The sequence below is a fragment of the Vespa mandarinia genome, chromosome 11 (genome assembly GCF_050613455.1).
Source record: "Vespa mandarinia isolate Hongniang chromosome 11, ASM5061345v1, whole genome shotgun sequence".
Lineage (NCBI taxonomy): Eukaryota > Metazoa > Arthropoda > Insecta > Hymenoptera > Vespidae > Vespa > Vespa mandarinia.
In genome coordinates, this window is record NC_140820.1 from 6,391,792 (window position 1) to 6,415,000 (window position 23,209).

General features: G+C 27.6%; 1 protein-coding gene across 8 annotated transcripts in view; it reads left to right on the plus strand.

Annotated features, from left to right (window-relative positions):
• The first annotated feature begins 1,644 nt into the window (after nt 1-1,644).
• The window catches only part of LOC118441188 (cell growth regulator with RING finger domain protein 1), a 33,968-nt gene continuing 12,403 nt past the window's right edge, over nt 1,645-23,209 (plus strand). The window contains exons 1-5 of one of the 8 annotated variants that reach the window (XM_085660190.1): nt 1,645-1,842; nt 1,979-2,024; nt 3,115-3,247; nt 3,899-4,044; nt 12,596-12,753. In XM_085660190.1, coding sequence (XP_085516316.1) covers nt 3,947-4,044; nt 12,596-12,753 — 256 coding nt within the window. In that variant the 5' untranslated portion in view covers nt 1,645-1,842; nt 1,979-2,024; nt 3,115-3,247; nt 3,899-3,946. Of the gene's footprint in view, nt 1,843-1,978; nt 2,025-2,097; nt 2,476-3,114; nt 3,248-3,609; nt 4,045-12,595; nt 12,754-23,209 lie in introns of those variants that run through there. The other 7 variants (XM_085660191.1, XM_085660189.1, XM_035865234.2 and 4 more) reach the window with 7 other exon arrangements.

The window sequence follows — 23,209 nt, forward strand, 5'->3', positions numbered from 1 at the left end:
AATTCGATTATATATAGGTTAAGTTTGATTTAAATTGTTTCGATACATATGTCATGTATATATTCAAAAGCGAATATGTATAAGTATACATATGCTAGTTGTATACATAGTGTCAATCGATCGATCAGATACATTTAGCCGACAAGCGAGATCGAAATTACAATTGATCCTATTAATTACAGGGACTTTAGTTAAACCTCTCTCTGTCTCACACACAGATTATTCTCTCTCACTCTCTCTCTCTCTCTCACTCTCTCTCTCTCACTTTCTCTCTCTCTCTCTCTCTCTCTCTCTCTCTCTCTCTCTCTCTCTCTCTCTCTCTCTCTCTCTCTCTCTCTCATCCTTCCTCAAACGGCCTTAATTAGTATACTATTTCGAGCTCTTTGACAAGTAATAGTCATAGTGTAAACAAAGATTATATTCCAATGTAAAATCAATGTTGACATAATTAATAATATATTATTACAGATAAATCAACTAGAATAAAAAATTGATATATTTAATTATACTTATAGAATTTAAAATGTTGTTGACTTTGATAAAGAAAAAAGAAAGAAAAATATATTGACGATAATGATATGAAAACGAACCTCTATAAATAATAAACAAAAAAACTTCTTCGGAAGTCATTGTACATATATAAATAAAACATTTTTATCGACGGCCACGCTTTATTCTGTTTTATCATATGATCCGGTCGGTAATAATATAATTTCAACTTATTACTAGAAACTTAAGTATATTGACCATAGTAAATTTGAAAGAAACAACTGTCGATAAAATATTTATTTCTATAATATAGAGATTTGTAATTATTAAAATATTTAACATTTTTTTGTACAAAAAGTAACGTTTTAACAAAAAGATATCTTAGCTTGAATCAAGACGCCATCTTATCCGGTATAAGAATAAAAATAAATAAATGGATGACTCGATCGATAAATTAAATAACATGAATTAACATTAACACTCGTAATTGTATTAAATTCAATTGAATCTAATTTCGTATAATTCCGTCTCGTTATTTAATCATTAAAATAACATTTAATCGTATTTCTATTCGCTATTTTTCAAACAATTATCGATTAAACGAAAATTGCATTGATATTATATTAATACAAACGTATACAATATATATATTTGTAATATATATTTTTTGTTATATATAAATATATATATATATATATATTTGTAATATATATTTTTTTGTTATATATATACATATACATATATTACAAAAATATATTTTACTTGATATATAAATAATCTGTATCAAAAGTTATTTTCTATATCGCACTAATTATTCTCATGGAATAATTTAGATTGTAATTACCATTAATTACCGCTAAGTGGCGTTTTGATAGCCAATCGTAAACGTCAACGAACGAAAGAGGGAGCAGCAATAGTCGTCGCCTACCATTATTCACTTGCGTTCATTGCACCGCCAGAGGTCGTTACGATGTTCGAAGACACTAAAAAAAGAAAAGGAAAAAAAGAAAAAGAAAAATAGAAAGGGAAAAAGAGAAGTAAAAAGAAAAAAAGGATTAAAAGGAAAAAAAAAATTAAAACAAATGAAGAGAAGGGGTAGAGTAGGAGGAGGACAGAAGATACGTGTATAAGTCGAGCAAAGTGTGTTCCGACACGGCCAGTATTAGGCCGTACGAGCAACGATTCGGTTCGTGGTTGTCGTTGCTCTATTCGCGTTTTTTTCCGCAATTCTTTAATTTTAATCAAACGTGATTATAACAATAATAATAATAATAATAATAAAATTAGTACGAGAGTTTCTCGATCTAACCTTTATTCTCTTTTCGTACGTTTAAACTAGAATATATCAACGAAGTAAAATAATAATAATAATAATAATAATAATAATAATAATAATAATAATAATAATAAAAATAACAAGAACAACAACAATAATAATATTAATATTAATATATACAAAAGCGTTTTATCTTTTTGTTTTCCTTTTTAGTATATCTCGAAACGATTAATAAAAGAAAAGGTGGAATTGTTGAAAAGTAAGAAGGATAGATTGAAGTATAGGTTAGATAAAAAGAGAGTAAGAGAGAGAGAGAGAGAAAGAGAGAGAGAGAGAGAGAGAGAGAGAGAGAAAGAGAAAAGAGAAGCCGGTAGTAATTGGCGATCTGCGCTAAGAAGAAGAGAGTTATCGATCGACCGATTCGCGCGACCTCGTCGGCATGCAACGTCAGGAGAGAGCGGCTAATCGCCTTTACTCTATGACGGTTTTATGTTGAAAGAGAGAAAAAGAGAGATAGAGAAAGACAGAGCGAGAAAAAGAAAGAAGAGATAAAAGAAGGAAATATAAAGAGATAACGTACGTAGAACTGGAGAAAGGTAGAAAATATAATCTAAGAGTGCAAGAAAGAAATAAATTGGTGTTAAGGAGACAGAAAGAAAGAAAGAAAACAAGCAAGCAAAGAAGATAAAGAAAGAAAGAAAGAGATACAGGTAAACGTGAAAATATAAATAGTACGGGTCAGTCGTAGAAACGAGAGAAAGAGAGAAGAAAAATAAAACAAACGTACTACTTACGACTGAGCTATACGAACGAACGTCATATATGCATGCATACGTATGTACATACATACAAATCAAGTCGAATCAAATCAATTTATGTCAAATCAAATCGAATCAAATCGAATGAAAAATTTATTATTATACTTCTTTTCAATTCCCATTAATATTTATTTTTTTATAATAATATACCTAAACGAACAAAGAGAGTAAATATATGATAATAATAGGTTGTTCATAATTTTAACCAAATTTTGCACGTACGCGCTCTACTACATTATTTTCTCTCTCTTTCTTTCTCTTCTCTGTCTTTTTTCTTCTTTGTTTTCTTCGTCTACTGCTTCTTCTGTTTTCTCTTTTTCTTTTTTTTTTTTCTTTTTTTTTATTTCATAATGGAACCCACGGGAAGAAAATCGTGACAGTCGCGTAGAACGAGTTCGACAAGAGTGAGGAGATCGTATCGTTCTCTCGTTTCTCTCTCTCTCTCTCTCTCTCTCCATTTCCGTCTCTTTCTCTCCCTCTCTCCTCTTTCTCTCTCTCTCACTCTCTCTCTTTCTCTCTCTCATACGTTAGCTCTATTCTTCTCTTTTTCGTACCGAAGAAGCACGAATGAGTCCGATGGTACTTCGCCAAAATCCGATGGCATCGCGCCATTGACGACCAGCCGTTGTTGCGTCGTCGTCGTCTACTTTGTCGTCGTGTCGTCGTACGTTTTATCGAGCTTTACACCCACGCACGTCGCATGTCATTTCTCCCAATTGTTTTCATTTTTCTTTTATCTCTCTTTCTCTCTCTCTTTCTCTCTCTCTCTCTCTCTCTCTCTCTCTCTCTCTCTCTCTCTCTCTCTTTCTCCCTCCCTCTTTTTCTCTCTCTCTCTACACCTTTTTACCTTTAATGTAACTTTATTTGTGTTATGTATATATAATATATATATATATATATAAAATATATAATATATATATGTGCATATACATTTTTATAGAACGTGGATATAAATATATCGTAGATCTATTCAAGTTAAGCAAAAGTGAGGTTAAGTTTTCCCTTTCTTATCTTTTTCGTGCATAATAATTTGTTATATATAACATAACTAACACACATACACATATATATTGTATGTATATATATATACATATGAGTAATAAGTTAGTTTCGTCCTACCACAAAACTCATCTATATCTCTTTTTCTTTTATTCTCCTTCCCTCTCTCTCTCTCTCTCTCACCATCTTTCTTTTGTTCTATTTTTTCATTCTCTATCTCTTTCCAACGCTCTTAACTTGATTCCGTTTCTCTTGGTCGAACTCGCGTGTGTATTCACATTGTGTTCTCTTTCGTTGGTGGTGCGTCGTGATATAGGATAATAAGAAGAAGAATTTGAAAGGTAACATAGTGAGACAAAACGAGATGACGGCGATGTTGGTGTCTGTCGCGGAATTGTCGAACATTTTTTCCGTCCTTGCTGTACTAATATGTTTCTGCGGTGTCTTCTTATTTATTATGAGGTATGTATTTATATATATTTTTATCTAATTGTTATTTACGTATTTCTTTTATTTCTTTATCATTTATTTTTAGTTCGTGTACACGTATACGCATGCATACACAATTCATCTTTTATTTATGTATATTAAAAATAAAATATAGTGTATAATATATATATATATATATACATATTATACATATATATATATACATATACATATACATATATATATATATTAATATTAATATCTTTTCTTTCTATTTATCTATTTTTTTTCTATTTATCTTTAGACACACACACACACATATATATATATATATATGTAGATATACATACACAAAAATTAAGTTAGTTTAGGAGAAAAGAGAGAAGTTAGAAAGAAAAAGAACGTGGTTTGTTGTATTGCATGGGTGTATTATATGTGACATAATTAGATACAGATCTTTACATTGATAGTATCTTTTATTTACATTTCTTTTTTTCTCATGAATATATCGGAACCCGATATTTTTGAGTTATGCGATTTGAAAAATATTTGTTAAATAAGATATATGTGCCACACACATCCACACAAAGTAATAAATAAGAATACGATATATCAGTCGCGATCGACGAACGATGAATAAATATATCGATCGTTCAATTACAGATATTATAGGATTATATTTTATGATCTTCGATACATCATTTTATTACTATTTTTAAAACTTCAAGTAAACGATCCGTGCACAATTATATTTAAAAAATTTGCTTTTTTGTTTGTCGTTTCATTTTTTTGTTTGTTTGTTTTGTCGTATCAAATGATCTCGGAAATAAATCCGAGTCTCTTGAAGGTTAACTTTACATTTTTGTCCTTCGTAAATAATGAGAATTATAAACAAACAAATATAAATAATAAATAAAGAAAAAGAAAGAAAGGAAGGAAGGAACAAAAAAAAATTCTTTGTCTTGTCTTTTTTCTTTTCGGACCTTGCGAAATATTTTGCTTTTATTAAGGAACAAAAATAATATTAATTATTATTATTATTATTTTTATTATATGATTATTATGTAACGCGATGAAGTAATTTGCAAATTATAAACTCGATATTAACACGTTGCAGCAAATGATGGGACTATAGCCGTCCTATTTTTGGCGATATTTAGACAAATAACTGCCTACAGCCGTCTTGTATATGACGACTGACGCTCAACTTCATATGATAGTCAAAAACAATCGAAAAAAAAAAACAAAAAAAAAAAAAAAAGAAATGTGTTTCTGTGCACGATCGTCAAATTAAAATTATGCGGCAACGTGTTTATCATTGATCCTATCTCACATTTACACACAAGATACACATCCGAAAATCTCCAGTATAATTTGTAGTCGTTTAACATAACGGACATCCTAACCTCAAAATCTTACTTTGTAGTCTTTTGTCGAAATTATCTTCGTCATTCTTTTTTTTTTATCTTCTCGTTCAATCTTATTCAGATTATTTTGAATAATTTTTATCAAAGAAATTATTAACTCTTATTTTCAACGATATAATGAACAGTTATTAATTAAAATATTCATACATAGTAATGATAAATTCGTTTAGAAATCTTTAAAAGTCATTGGTATTCATCGTAAATATTCATAGAATATAAATAAATGTAAAAATTATCAAATTGGGAATTCCTGAATCCTGATATATAAGTCTACGATTATAATGATTCATGTTATTTTAAAAGAATTCATTAAGGATGATATATTTTTCAGAGGTGTAAGTTCAGAAATTTATATTGCGTATCTCTCTCTCGCCTCCCCCCTCTCTCCTGTCTCTCTCTGTCTCTGTCTGTCTGTCTGTCTCTCTTACTCGCTCACTCACTCACTCTTTCAGTTTCATTGAACAGTGTTTCTCTTATAACGTGAAGTGTAATATTTATTTTCAATAAATTATATAATAAATAAATATATATAGATATACGTATACTTTAGAATATTATAGTGTGTGTATGTGCCCGCGTGCGCGTGCGATCATCAATTATTTTTTTTTACTATTAACAATTGTATTTATATATAATTAACATTATATATAAATATTATATGTAACAAATATTTTAAAATATCCTTCACATTTTATTTAGATTAAAAAAAAAAAAAAAAAAAAAAAAGAAATAAATGAATGAACTAAAATAAAATAAAATAAAACGAGGGCAAAAAAAAAAGCAAAGAAAGAAACAGAAAACGAAAGGAATCATTGTGAAAATAAAAAGTTATGTGGAACAAATTTATTAGTTCGAACGAATTCATTAACCATGATTTATTTTCAAGACGTGCATAAAAGAAGAAACGTATATTAGATTCATATCTCTCTCTCTCTCTCTCTCTCTCTCTCTCTCTCTCTCTCTCTCTCTCTCTCTCTCTCTCTCTCTCTCTCTCTCTCTCTCTAATTGATATATGTATTTAATATTACATATATATATATCATTTTACTTATATATAGAAATTTTGAAAGGAAATAAGAGAGAAGAACGAACTAAACGAAACATAAGAGATCATTGTAAATTGCGAACAAATCTATGTTAGCTCAGGTCGAATTCATTAACGATGATATGTTTTCGAGATATGTATTAGAGAAAAAAAAACACGCATATATTGCTTATACGTATAATATATTCCTCCTTCTCTTCTCCCTACTCCCTCCCTGTCTCTCTCTCTCTCTCTCTCTCTCTCTCTCTCTCTCTCTCTCTCTCTCTCTCTCTCTCTTTCCCTTTCTTTCTCTCTCTCTCTCTCTCTCTCGAACCTATTTATCTATCTAACTATTTCTGTGTCTTCTCCTCTTCTCTCCTACCTCTCTCATCTTCATCAAACATTTATCATATTACTGCCTATGTTACATTTTCTTCGATCGTATATTGCTTGCAGTATATAAGCATCGTGTTCTTCTCTTTATTTTTTTTCATCCATAGTTATCATTGTTGTTATTCTCGTCAGCGTATTTGTCGTCTTCGTCTTCGTCTACGTTCTTCAACGATAACAAGAATGTTGAGAATGTCGAAGTTGATAGATAAAAATTAATATCGATATCATTCTTAAGGAAATATTGAAAAAATATGAAATTTTCAAATAATTGAAAATTAAAAGAAAAGAAGAAAATTTCTAAATGGAATCTTATGTTTTTATGTTATTGAATTATTTTTTTAAATATGTTTTGTTCGCTCTCTCTCTCTCTCTCTCTCTCTCTCTCTCTCTCTCTCTCTCTCTCTCTCTTTCTCTCTTTCTCTCTTTCTCTCTTTCTCTCTTTCTCTCTTTTCTCTTTTTCTCTTCCTCTCTGTCTCTTCGACATATTTAAGATTTTCTTGAATGATGAAGTCACTTTCATGAAGTAGATTCACGAGAACGCATCTTGAAAGTAGGTAAGTCGAAAGCGCGTCTTACAGATACATGCATATGTATGTATATATATATATATATATATGTGTGTAAAAAAAATTCATATATATATGTATATATATATATATGTATATTTGTAAATCATAAAACTATGTTTGCTATGTAAAATTTTTAGTCATTAGGCTATAAAGTTTGTTTTTCTTCAATAAAAATGATTATTTCACACGTTCTGAAAAAAAAACAAGAAATAATAATAATAATATTAATATTATTATTATAAATAATATTAATATTATTATTAATATAATATTAATATTAGTAATATTATTATTATTATTATTATTATTATTATTATTATTATTATTTTCATCATTATCATTATTATTATTATTTCAATGGTATCCTAATCTAAATTGTAATTGAATGAATAATTATGTCGTATTTTTTATTTCATTCAATCGTCTTACACGTATGAAAGAGAAAAATAGATAATATTAATGTTGTGATTATTATCTCGTTTCTTTGATCGTTAAAATTATGGGAGACGACACGTCTAAAAAATAAATGTTCAATACAAATTGATAAGAAATAGATTAGAAACGAACATCAATTCAATTTTAAAAAATGAAAACAATTGTACACGGGTGTAGCACGTAAACCCAATGTACAATTAACTGTTTTCTTCTTTTTCTCTTTTTTCTTTTTTTTCTCTTTTTTCTTTTTTTTAACGTAAATATAAATACAAATATAAAAGACAAATAGTTTTTTATTTGTTATTAATTAATAAATAATAATAGTAACAAAAATTTTTTGGTAATTCATGAAGTTATGAACTTCGAAGTTATCGGCTAGTTATTTTGGATCTCCCTCTCTCTCTCTCTCCCTCACACACACACACTCTCTCTCTCTCTCTCTCTCTCTCTCTCTCTCTCTCTCTCTCTCTCTGTGTGTGTTTGTGTGCGCGCGTGCAGATGCTTAGGTGAATGTCTTAAGCTGCTTTTTATGATGAAATTTCTGGGCAAGAATATACACTAGAGAAGATTAATAAACTGTTAATAAACTGAATAACATATTCTTTAAAATATGTATGTCGGAGTTATTTTTCTTTTTTCTTTTTCTTTTCTTTTCTTTTTTTTTTTTTTCTTCTGATGGAACATGATTTTGTTGCTTTCACGAGTGTTAAAAAAAGCAGGTCAAGGTAAATTTCAGCTTCCATAAATTTCTCCTATTGTGATTCATTATGGGGGGAAAAAAAATCGTCTCTCGAATTTCATATTTACTGTTAGCCCATTTATTACTGTTTATTAATAAGATATTCACTTTAATATTTTAATAGCAATGTCGAATGTATGTATACAAATAGTTAATAGATTTCTTAAAAAAACTTTCATTTAATATTTCGAGATTATTCTCGTAAAACGAAAAATAAATATTTGATGAAATTTTTAATTTGACAATATAATGATGTTATTACGAAATACATAAAAAATCATTGTTTTTTTTTCTTTTTTTTTTGTTTTTTTTTAAATAAATGTCGAAATTAAATCTCTTGTATCGATGATCTTCCAAAAAAATTCTCATATTTACATTTGTAGTAATCGTAAAAAAGAAAAGTGAAGGGTATTTTAAATCCGTCCACGATTTGTCTCATAACTTTTGTACAAACGAAAGAATTTCAAGTTCCATTAAAAAAATCAATAAATAAAAATACAAAAATAATTATCGATATTACTAGCTAAAAATATGTATCTTTGTTATATCAAAATCATTCGAAGAAAACATTTCTCTGAACAAATTTCATTCTATAATAAAAGTTAATTGAGCCATCTATATGTATAGTGCTTAAAAGTTTCAGCTGATTAATCTGTTATATATTGAACGTTATCACGAAAATTAAAAATGCAAAAGTGAATCTATAAAAAGCCATCCAAAGAACGTTTTATCATAAATTTTCTTGAAAAAAAAAAAAAAAAAAAAAAAAAAAAAAAAAAAAAAAAAGAGAATAAAACTTCAGAATTAAAAAAAAAAAATATAATCTCGAAAGATATAAAAATTCATGAAACGTTGCATCCCAACAACAAAGACAGCGAGAGAGAGAGAGAGAGAGAGAGAGAGAGAGAGAGAGAGAGAGGCAGGCAAACAGATAGACAGATAGACAGACAGGTAGGCAGATAGACGGAGATAAAGAGAGAAGAATATCCTGTTTGAATCTTAGAAGCTCTCTTCTCACTGTATATACTCATGCTTCTACTACTTTCTAAAAAAGTCTCGACGTCATAGAAACGAGAATTACTTTGGGTCATTGGCGTTGCTAAGCGTACATACTTTAGCAGCAGCTTTACGTAACTCCATCGTTGAATGTTCATTCAAAATATTCTCTGGTAGATCAAGGAAAAGGAAATTGAGTGATTGATGATCAAAGAAAAACAATATTGAAGACGTCGTGGATAACGATAAAAGGAAATTAAAATGAATGAAAAAGAAAAAAAAAGGAAACAAAAATAAGATCCATGAAAAAGATATTGATGTTCTATTTTTGGATAAATGATTTTATTGAATTAAATAAGATATAGAGAGAAGAGAAATAGAAAGAGGAATAGAAAAAAGATATATATGTATATAATATAAAGTATATAATAAATTATAATATAAAATATATTATATATTGGGTTGGTAACTAAGTGATTGCCGGATTTCAAATAAGAAGGAAACGATAAAATCCGCAATTACTTAGTTGCCAACCCAATATATATTTTATATATAAACATATGTATATAGAAAAATATTTTAAAGAGATACGCATGTTTGTATATATATATATATATATATATATATATATAAACAATTAATTAATTAATAGTATTAATAATATATGTATATAATAAATTATAATATAAAATATATTATATATATATATAAACAATTAATTAATTAATATTATTAATATTATATGTATATAATAATAACGTTATATTGTTTCTATTAACATTTATATATTCATTAACATTTATTATATATATATATATATATATATATATATAATATATTTTAATAAGAGAGAGAGAGAGATAGAAAGAGAGAGGGGGGAGAGAGAATATATATATTGAGAAAAAGGAAAAAAGAAGAGAGGGGGAGATGAATAATGACACTAATAACGAATATAAAATCTTCGTTCTGTATAATTTCGTAGAAAATTGTATTATTTTTGTGTGTAGTAACGAATAAGAAGCAAAAAAAAAAAAGAAAAGAAAGAAAGAAAAAGCACGCCTCTTGCATAATGAGAGATTCTTAGCTAACATATTACGGTCACGCCTGCTTCCTTTAGGCGTATCATCTGTCTCTCTCATCATCTTTTCTTCACTCTACTGACTTCTCTATTTTTGTTCCACACGCAATTCTTATTCCTTTCAACGCAATACACGTGAAATCATATTTCATGGGTCGTATCATTTGCGAATAGTATTATTATCTTTACACCTCTTTTGTCTAATATATATATATATATATTATATATATATGTAGACAGGTACAGGATGACTCATTTAAAATTTTATCTTTGGTAAAGTGAAATCATTCTTTTTATGACGATACCTGTTTTTAAAGAGGGGAAAAAAATAAGTAAAAAAACGCGAAAGATAAAATATATCATCCTTTAAATAGATTCATTTTAGTTTACATAGACGTCATAGTGCAAATTAAAAAACTTTTTTTTTCTTTTTTTTCTCTCTCTCTCTCTTTTTTTTTTTTTTTTTTTTTTTTTTTTTTTTTTTTATCCAATTTAAGCTTTTCATTATTTCGAATATCAAGTTAGAAAATTTACAATTTTTCTTCTTTTTTAATTAAATAAATATAAATAAATTGCATAAATATGTTGTGCTTGTGTGTGTGTGTGTGTATGTGTACTGTCATGCTTAAACAAATCTTAGTTACATGATATACTCTATATGTAAAAATTTTTATATATATTTATATTATTTATGTGGTTGTGTGTGTGTGTGTGTGTGTGTAACATAGTGATTTTTTATTGTAATAGAAATGTTAATGAGAAAAAAAAATAATTTATATCAACTATTAAGATAAATATTAAAATCCCTCTCGAAAATAATAACAAAATTATATTATTAATATATACATATTTGCGTATATATATGCATATATATACTTACAGATTGAAATTTTTTACACATTAACACATACATTTATATAAAATGATATTGTGTAGTGAAATGGTAATTATAAATGGTAGTAGTCATCTTTTTGGTATCAATCTATATGTGCTTCCTGTAGTTTAATTTTCAAAATTTTATGATATATAATGAATTTCATTGATGCGTTATAATTAAAAAAAAAATATTGTTTAATTACGTTATTTCATAAAAATATTTCCTTAAGTGGCTTTATATTACACGCTTAATATATCACATATATGCAAACGTATGATTTTAATAGAAACATTCCATTGATATTAGCATATTAAGAATTATTATTATGTATTTTAAGTATATGTGTATACATTATATGCATAATTGTGTATGCATATCTATATGCATATATGTCTCAACGATAAGAGGAGGAAAAGAAAAGAGAGAAAAAAACTAGTTAGATTATGTTCGACTCACGTATAATATATTAGAAATGACGTGACAATAATAAGAAAATATCAATTAAATCGTTTCTTTGCACGATTAATCGTGCAATAATAATTACGATAAGAAGATTGAAATTTAAAATCAATTGATTTTATTCTAATTCATTCTTATTAATAATCATTCAACTATTTTAGCATTTAACAATATTTTTTTTTAATGATATTTTTCTCTTCCATTACTTATAAAAAAAAAAATTATCTCATAATATAATTTAAACTCTTCATTTTAGCTCGCTCGAATCTTCCTTCAATTTTTGAATCGTCATAATAATAAAATAACTGTCATGATAATTATCTAAATTAATAATAATAACAACAACAACAATAATAATAATAATAATAATAATAATAGTAATAATAATAATAATAATAATAATAATAATAATAATAGTAATAATAATGATAATGATAACGCAAATGACTATGATATTGCGTTACATTCCGAGACAATGATAATACTAGCTAGCTTTTATCGTTGAGAAAAAAAAAATACAAAAATACAAATAAAAAAAAATGAGATGACAAATGTCGTTTGAAAATAAGTACGATTCGTTGGTGCAGAAACATGATAGTACTACGTGTACACGGGGACGAGCTGATGTTTGGCAGCGGTGGCAGCGTTATGGCACATACACCTCGAATTCCGCAAATGGAAATGATGAAAGTTCACATTCCGTTCACCTTCAAACTTCACGAAAGCTTCAAGAGTACCTATGCCGGTAAGTTATTCTCATTCTTTTCCTTTTTTCTTTTTTCTTTTTTATTTTTTATTATTATTATTATTTTTTTTTTTTTTTAATTTTTTTTTTAAACCTTTGTTTTTTCTTTCTTTCAATATATATATATATATATATATATATATATATATATATATATATATATATTTTTTTTTTTCAACACAATAATTTTTTTACCTTCGTTCAACCCTGTAACGATCAACGATATATTAATTGTCCAACGAACAACGATTTATTTCATATCTCAACTAATTCGTCTACTTCCATTCTATATTTTTCTTATTTTTCTTATTTTTTTATCTTTTCTTAATTCCTTTTTTTATTTTATTTTATTTTATTTTATTTTATTTTATTTTATTTTATTTTATTTTATTTTACTTTATTTTATTCTAAATTTTTTTTGTCTGTCTCAGCGCATTTAATTATTTTAATTAATTAATTGTCTAATTAAGTAATTTTTATCTTTTTTCATCTCTCTCTCTCTCTCTCTCTCTCTCTCTCTCTCTCTCTCTCTCTCTCTCTCTCTCTCGCTCTCGCTCTCGCTCTCACTCTCCTTCGTCTCATCTTGAAGTTTTATTCCATCTTTATCTCTATTTTAATTGATTCATACTTTTGTCTTCTTTTTATTCTTTTATCTTCTCTTTGCTTCGTATTCTTTTGTCTTTTGTTTCATTTACATTTTATTCTTTTTTATTTTTTTATTATTTCCTTTTTTTTGTTTTCTTTTTTTTTCATTTCCATCTCCATCCATTTATTCTTATCTGTCGCCTGATTTTTCTTTCGTCTCTTATAGTCGCAGTTTTTTATTTATTTATTTTTTTTTGTTTTCTATCGTCATCTTTTATCTTCATCTTGCGTCAAGCTTCGTTCATTCATTATCCTGAACTTTCATCTATATTTTCGATCATTCTCTTAAAATCCTATTACATCTATTATTTTCATCTCATAATCAAATATCTTTTCATCTATCTTCTTTGTCGACTTTTATCTGATGTTTTTATTTCCTTTTCTTTTCTTTCTTTCTTTCTTTCTTTTTCTTCTTTTACTTTCCATTCACTTTCATCCATGTATTTTCATGATGGAGTCTATCGTGAGATGTACATATTTTTATTTTAACGTTTCCATATCTATTCATTTATTTTCGTCATCATCAACCTTTCATCACATTTCACAAGCGTACTTTTCATCAGATTTCCTTCATCTTTCGTCATTCTATTTTGTATTTTTTTTTCTCTTATGCATGTAAGTTCTCTTTAAGTTATTTCATCCGATTTCACCTTCATGAGAAGCAACCACCAAAATAAGACAGAATGCATTATATTGTGTAATGTTTTTGGATCACGGTATTGTGCCATGATTAAAATTATTAACATTAATGTCTGCTTAGAAAAATAGAAAGAGAGAGAGAAGATTCAAGATTTCTCTTTTTCTTTTTCTCTCTCTTTTTCTCTCTCTTTTCCTAAAACTTTGACAACAATTCATGATTATGTAATGAATCAGCTTCTTAAATATATTGTTATACGTATATATATATATGTATATGTATGTATGTATATATGTATATATGTATATTATTTGGGTAATGGTTATACATCAACTTCGTTCTTGGCAAACTCATTCTATTATTTTAATAGCAACTTATTATTAGCCTCGACTCGTTTTCTTTATTTTTTTTTTTTCTTCTTTTTTCTTTCCTTCTTTTCTTTTTTTATTGTGAAACAACAATCAGAAATCATCAAGTAAAAATACGGAGATAAGTATATATATTATTTTTGTTAGATTATATAATTTTATGAACGTTAAAATTCATTGTGCATTCGAAAATTATAATACGTTAATGTTTAATAATGTTTGAAAATATTTAATACATATAGTAATATGTTACGAATGTAAAAAGTGAAATATGAAAGAAAAGAGGAAAAGTTATAATAATATAATTTTTCTATAATTTAATAACTGATACATATATATACATATATATATATATATATTTCTATATATAATAGAATATTCTATATAATATAATCTATATAATATTCTATATAATAGAATATATATATATATTCTATTATATATATATATATATATATATATATATGTATATATATATATATATATAATAGAACGTAACATATATATTATGTTCAAGTCATTTATTTTAATTATTCGAAATATATTGCCGAAGGAATTATGCGATAATTATTTGTTTTATTATAAAGTAGATAGTTAGTTTATTTTATTTTTCCTAATTTTCCTAATTTATTTTATTTATCCTTTCCTAAGGATATTCTAGAAACAACAAATTATAACAATTTTTGCTTTAATATTAATCAAATAGATCATATCATATATTTTTATTTTTTTTTAGAATTTCTAATCAAATAAAGTATAATAATTTCCAGTTTCATGCTTGTTGAATAGCCAATGTAATAACCAGTATTTCGCAAAATTTCTACAGAACCAGAAATCGTGTAATTAAAAAAAAAAAAAAAAAAAAACAAGTTTAAAATAAATAATACTATGCGATATATCGTAACAACATATATTCTCCATTAAAATTTTATTAAAAAAAGGAAATGAAATTTTTTGTTAAAAAAAAAAAAAAAAAAAAAAAAAAAAAAAAAACAAAATTTTTTCTTTAATATTAATTTTTATTAAGAAATATAACATTTCTTCTCTTTTTCTCGTTACTTCGTGAAGGACAAAGATAAAGAAAAAAAATTATTGAAAATTATATGTAAATGAGTAAACAAAAAAATCCAATAATTGCTTTATTAATTTTGCCATTTGCAATGTTTCAAGGACAAAGAGTATAAAAAAATATTATTACAATGTAACATATGATGTAACACAATGTATACTCCTCCACTTGATTCGTAATTAATATTCATTAAAAAAAAAAGAAAGAAAAATAAAAGTAAAAAGAAAAGAAAAAGATTATTAAACGTTCATTTATGTCAACGATATCATAGTAATACATAACAGCAAATATTATCGTAAAAGTATCAGTAATCGTTTATCCACTGTTTCTTTATTGTTGGATCGTCTTTCGCTTCCGTAAAGTACATTATGTAAAGCCGGAAAGGTATCTAATTAATGTTTCGATCGTTCATACGATTTAATGAAAACACTATGTCACGCGTTTTGTGTTACGTAAATGTCAACGATGTTATTCTCCATTTCCCTTTCTTCCCCACCCTTTCTCTTTTTCTTCATATGAGTATCTTGATTAAAGAAAATGAAAAAAAAGAAACATTATATCGACGTATTTATTATTTTGCAGAATTTTTTCCCTTTTTTCTTGTTTTCTTTTTTGCTTTTATCCCCTTTTTAATAATGAGAAAGGATAAAAAGGAAAATAAAAAAGAATATTGTGAGATAATAAACAGGACGGTGTAATCTTTTGTTTTCTTTTTTTTTTCTCCCTTTAAATAATTAGAAAAAAAACAAGGAGTAAAGAGGGAAAAACAATATAAAAAAAAACAAAAACAAAAAAAAACTGACAAAATAATAAACACATAATATGTTTTTATTAACGCATATTGTGTTAATGAAAACATATGTGTTTTCTCCCTCCCTGTTAAATAATTAGAAAAAATAAGGAATAACGAGGAAAAAATGATAGAAAGCAAAAAAAAAGAAATTATAAAATAATAAGCACAATGACATATGTGGTTTTTTCTGGTTTCTTTTTTTTCCTCCTGCCTTTTATCATCTTAATTTTCTATTTCCTTATAAATAATTAAAAAGAATGAAGAAAGAAAAAAGACATAGATTTTAATAAGTACGATGACATATGTGATGTTTTTTGTTTTTTTATTTTTTTCTCTTTAAATAATTATAAGACAATTATAAGAAATAACAAGGAAGAAGAAGCAAAAGATAGCGAAAAGAAAGGACATTATAAAATAATAATCACGATAATGTCGTCCTTTTTTGCATGCTTTTTCTTTTCTTCTTTCTTTTTTTTTTCCTTTAAATAATAAAAAAAAAAATAAGGGAAAAGGAGGAAAGAAAATAGGACATTATAAAATAAGCACAATGATGTTATTGGTCTCTTTTGTTTCTCTCTCTCTCTCTCTCTCTCTCTCTCTCTCTCTCTCTCTCTCTCTCTCTCTCCCCCTCTTTCTCCCACTCTCTTTTCTTCTTTCTTTTAAATAATTAGAACAGATAAGGAGGAAGAAGGAAAAAAGAGGAAGCAAAAAAAGGATATTATAAAATAATAAGCTGGATGATGTGTGTGTGGTGGGTTTTTTATCTTCCCTGGAAACAAATGATCGAAATTTTTATCAGAATAAATGTGTAAAAGTCATGTAGAGAGAGAGAGAGAGAGAGAGAGAGAGAGAGAGAGAGAGAGAGAGAGAGAGAGAGAGAGAGAGGGAGAGAGAGAGAGAGAGAGAGAGAGATTAATTGATATAATGTAATAGAATTTTTATTCATGACTTTAGCATAATCATCTTGGAAATAAATTTCTATTGGTCATCGAAAAGGATATATCTAAGGATAAAATTTTGTTTAAAAATGAAACAATTATGTTAATATATTCTATCATTGCATTGTATATCTAATGTGTATAAGTTTCAATACTACGTGTCAATTATTTGTTTTTTTCTCCGTTCTTTTATCTTACGTATATATTAGATTTCATAATGGTGTACGTCGAAAAGAGAAAAAAAATTATGATGTAATAATAAGAGGAAAAAGAATAAAACGTTCTCATTTCAATAGTTAGAAAATTTTAACGAACTAGTATCCGTACGGATATTATTTAAACGCTTATTATCGTTAAGAAAAAACGTCCTTCTTTTGTTTATTGTTTTATCGTAAATATTTTCTTATGTCTATTATATTATCATAAACATTTTGTTATATTCATTATATTATCGTATGAATATATAAACATACAATCAAATCGTAAAGTTGCTTGATCAATAAAAAATAGACATAAGTTGAACTGATCGATTTTTTTTTTTTTTTTTTTTTTTTTTTTTTTTCTATCGAAATAATGTAAGTCATTGCTTTCAAGAAAAAGAAGAATTTTTCGAAATCGATATATGCTATGTATATCTTCGAAAGTTCAATGATATGAGACATAATTGTATGCTTATGTTATCAATTTTTACGTAGAAAAATTTAAAACATCTGATTCTACATTAGACTTTAAATATTATGTACATACAAAAATTCTTTTCCGGAAAAAAAAAAAAAGAAAACGACTAGGCACTCTTTAATTTACAATTCTTTGTTTCCTTCGACCAGAGTTATTTTACCTCGTAGAGTTAACGAGAAAATAAAAAAACAAACGGTATAATTATTATGGAATATAAAAAAAATTTGCAGAAGAAATAAAGTATTGTTTTCCTTTTGCGCTAGAATATTATTTTATAGAAAAAAAAAATATATATATATATATATTATAAAAGGATCATTTAAAGTACTTTAATGTAAAAAGAAGAAGGAAGTTATTTTTTACATTTTGAAAATTTTCCAATATTACGATAACACGAATGTTAAGTAAAGAATTTCTCGACGAGGCCTATTACAGTTTTCATATATAGAAAAGAAGAAGAAAAACATTTTCAAAGTATTAGTAATATAATTTAAAATGAAAAAAAAATCAGAAGGTTATACCTGTTAATAATTATATAGAAAATTAAACAATACGAGTACAGGCAGGTTTATCTATAATTCGAGCGATAATCGAGTGAACGAAGAAAAAGAATAGGGAAAAAGAAACAGAGACAAAAAAAAATACAGAGAAAGAAAGAGAACCTATTCGTTCGAAAGAACCGAACATTGACACACAAAATACTGGCAGCCGAGGTCGAACCGAGGAGATTACTTTTCCACTCGATCGCGAACGAACGAACGAACGAACGAACGAACGAAAGCAAGTAACGACATAACCTTATTTCATCTCCACCCGACTTCAAATGATTTCAACATCCTTCGGAAGTGTCAAGGCTGAGAATCGTTGTAGGAGTATCTGCAAAGATTTGTTCTCTTTCTCTTTCCCTCTCTCTCTCTCTCTTCCTTTTTCTTTTTCTCTCTCTGTTTCTCTCTCCCTCCCTTTTTCTCTTCTCTCTTTTTCTGATTCCAATATGGCGGCTATCGCGTGACCGTATATCGGCCTTGTCTTGGTCAGTATTGAAATTTTCCGAAGTTGCTTTTTCTAGAAAGAGAGAGAGAGAGAGAGAGAGAGAGAGAGAGAGAGAGAGAGAGAGAGAGAGAGAGAGAGAGAGAGAGAGAGAGAGAGAGAGAGAGAGAGAGAGAGAGAGAGAGAGAAAGAGAGAGAGAGAGAGAGAGAGAGAGAGAGAGAGAGAGAGAGAGAGAGAGAGAGAGAGAGAGAGAGAGAGAGAGAGAGAGAGAGTAAGAGAGAGAGAGAGAGAGAGAGAGAGAGAGAGAGAGAGAGAGAGAGAGAGAGAAGAAGGGAAACAGTTTTTATTATACCAAAGGAAAAAAAGTCTAGACTATAAAAGTTGCTTTAAAATCGATACGAAGAAAAAGTGATAATTCGTTCTGACGACGAAAGATAAAAATAAAAATTCGAAAGGTATTTTTTTTTAATTTCTTTTAATTTTTTTTTTTTTTTTTTTTTTTTTTTTTTTTATCCGAATGAATAAAAACAAGGAACTATACAAAACATGATCATAGCAGCCTTGTCCTCCTTGGTCGGTATCACAAAATTTTCCGAAGATTTTTTTTTACACATATTCATTTACATATGTATGTGTACACGTGTACTCACACTCAAGAGGCGATAGTTTTTTTTTATTATGCCATATTTATAAAGGCTGCCGGAACAAGAAAAAAATGTGAGGTAAACGAGAAAGGAAAAAAGAAAGAAATTTATTTCAAAAGTAATCGTGCATATGAAAGGAAATAATTTAACAAGACTTTATAATTTAAATGTACTATATCCGAATGCGTAACAAATCTAACAAAACATAAAACAAATCGTTTTAATGAGAAATGAAATGACAGGATAGTACAACTAATAACAGAAAAACGGATTGTAATCTAATGTTCTTCATTTTCAATTCTAATTTAATCCGTATAAAAAAAGAAAGAACAAAAAAAAGCGAAAAAAATTGTAATGCAAATTTGTAAACTAATTGAGTCCAGGAGTAAGATTTTACGTAAATTAGTATGACACGAATGACGTATTACTATACGTCATTCTATATTTTTTTATTTATATATACATATATAGAAGACCTACATATATATATATAAATATATATATATACATAGGAGACCTTTATATATATTATATAGGAGGGGAGAGAGAGAAAGAGAGAGAATCATCAACCCATAAAATTTACTATATATGTATATATAAACATATTTATGCAAATGAAACATATTTATATATATATATAAAATCCGTCTTTCAAGATGAAATCAAATTCCTCAAATTTGCCTACGTGACTGACTAGCCGTAGAGCCGTTCAAGGTCGTCGCGAAAGAGATCCCAACCTCGCTAACTCCATTTATATAGATCACATATGACGTATGTATGTGTATGTGTATGTGCATGATCGTATATACACACACACACATACATACACCCATTAGATTACTTTTCCGTGAGAAAAATTTTACTGATATTCTCTCTCTCTCTCTCTCTCTCTCTCTCTCTCTCTCTCTCTTTCTCTTTCTCTCTCTCTCTCTCTTTATTTATTTATTCACTTTTTATATTTCTATCTCTCTTCCCCTTTGAAACATGACTAAAACATAGTTATTATTATAGCTCGACAATGAACGTCATATTCCCAAAACCATATTGTTATTGTATACTAGCTTATCTATCAGTTTAAAGTCGAAAAATGTAAAAAGAAATAAAATAAAGAAAGATAATAGAAAAAAGAAAGGCTCTCATTTCCATTCAATCGATTGTTTTCAATATAGTTGAGAAGCACTGAATGTTATTATCTAAATATCTCGCGATACATGGCACGTGGCCTTACGTATGTATGAATCATTTAACGCATGTTAGCAAGCAAGCAACCAGCTAACCTATCGAATTTTAAAGTATCTTATATTAACCTTACCTCTTTTTTTTTTTAACATAATCGATCTTTTTATCGATATTTCTTTATACTATATCATTAAAAAGTCATTTTTATGTTAATCATTATATTGCGTATCATTTCGTTCCAGTTCTTTTGTAAATGGATTCTTTTTCCTTTTTCTTAATTTTTTTTTGTTCTTTTTTCTTTTTGATCTATTTCTCTCTCTCTTTCTCTCTCTCTTCTCTCTCTCTATCGAAAATCTATTTTCTATAGAAGATACCTACATCTTCGACAGAGAGAGAGAGAGAGAGAGAGAGAGAGAGAGAGAGAGAGAGAGAGAGAGAGAGAGAGAGAGAGAGAGAGAGAGAGAGAGAGAGAACTCATTTCTGAGTATCTTCGCAAAACTGGCACTCCCAATGTGACATATATGGATATGTCGTATGTAAGTTTATATGTCATATGTATATCTCAAAGTGCATTCACTTTGTCGATAATAAAATGTTCAAACAAAAGTGAGAAACGTTTACCGATTGGTAACATAGCTAAGATACTAGTATTAATATGTATATATAGATGTGTATGTGTGATGTGTAACAGCTATATATATATATATGTATATATATATATATATATATGTAACAGTAAAATCTGACTAGTTTTATTTTCGTATTGATTAAACCAGGTATACCTTGAATAAAAGTAAATGGATACAGTTAACTTTTAAAAAGAAAAAGATACAGTTAGTTTCTAAAGAATCTCTGAACGAGAGAGAGAGAGAGAATGAGTGAGAGAGGGAGAAAGAGAGAGGGAGAGAGAGTGGGAGAAAGGGAGAGAGAAATAGAACGAAGAGAAAAAGAGAAGGAAAGATACGATGAGAGAGAGAGAGAGAGAGAGAGAGAGACAGAGAGAGAGAGAGAGAGAGAGAGAGAGAGAGACAGAGAGAGAGAGAGAGAGAGAGAGAAACTTGTCGAAAGGAAGCTAACGAAATTCGCCTGACGATTATGTAATGATATTTAATAATCAACCGTTAAATATCCATTTGTTACGTTTTATATACCGTATAGAATAAACTGTAATTCCGAAGATAAAAAAGAAAGAGAAAGGGAGAGGAAGATATATATATATATATATATATATATATATATATAACTCGTAAAACGTAAGTTACTTTATTTGACTGGCATATTGCGTTGACTATCCATTTTCTTACTGTGCATTACGTCATATACGGTGTACCAAACCATATTAATGATAATATACGTGTATGCATTCGTTTGCTAGCCATAAACTTATGTCATTATTTTCTCGCCGCCATAGAACCGGCAGACACCATTGTACGACCTTGACGATGTTGTCGCCACCATCGATGCCGGCGTATTTCTCATAACGAAAAATTGGCGCGACATTCAAATTGTAAAAGTAACATTTAAATTTCTTTTATGATATTACTATATATAATATATAGTAATAACTTCATATATTTGTATTATTTTCTTTTCCTTTCTTTATTTCTTAATTTTTTGGAAGTATTATTTTATTTTATCTTATTTTATTTTTATATTCGTAATTAAGAAAAGAAGGTTTTTTGTTTTGTTTTTTGTTTGTTTTTTTTCCCTTTTAATATCAAGGCCTTGTGCTCGTAGATTCGTATGTGCAAATATTGGAATTTCGTAGAATAAATATTTATGGTCATATTTCTTTTCCTTTTTCTTTTTCTTTTTCTTTTTCTTTTTTTTTCTCTCATTTTATCTCTCTCTCTCTCTCTCTCTCTCTCTCTCTCTCTCTCTCTGTCTGTCTCTGTCTCTCTTTCGCTCTCTGTCTCTTTCTCTCCCTCACATTTAACATTTAATCATATAGACTTTAGCATAATATTCCAGCAGTTGTACAATAATTCTGATTTGGTTTCAAATGTCATTTCGACAAACTCGATTTTCTATGAACTAACTCATATTGCAACTAATTACAAAAATCTAATTTGTCTAGGAAAAATCGTATAATTTTATAATTGTAACTTTTATATTCCGATTGTTTCTTGTTTCTTTCTTTCTTTTTTTTTCTTTCTCTTTTTTTCCTTGAAATAATCATGATCTTCTTATCTAATAGATCATTTTTTTTTTATTCACAATTCTAAGTAGTTCGAACGTTCGATTATGACCATTTCAAGATTATAAAGTTGAAGGTTATTCTTCAAGATGACGTCGTCAAGATAAAAAACGAATAAATAGAACTAACACTGACAACAATTTTTTTTTCCTTTTTATCCCTTTTTTTTTTTTGTCATGTTAATCATTAACCCTTTCGCTACGAGCATCGTCTATGGACGACATCAGCGTGACGACCTGTGTGTACGAGCGTCGTCTATGGACGACATCCGCGTGACGGCCTGTGTGTACGAGCGTCGTATATAGACGACGTCAGTGCAT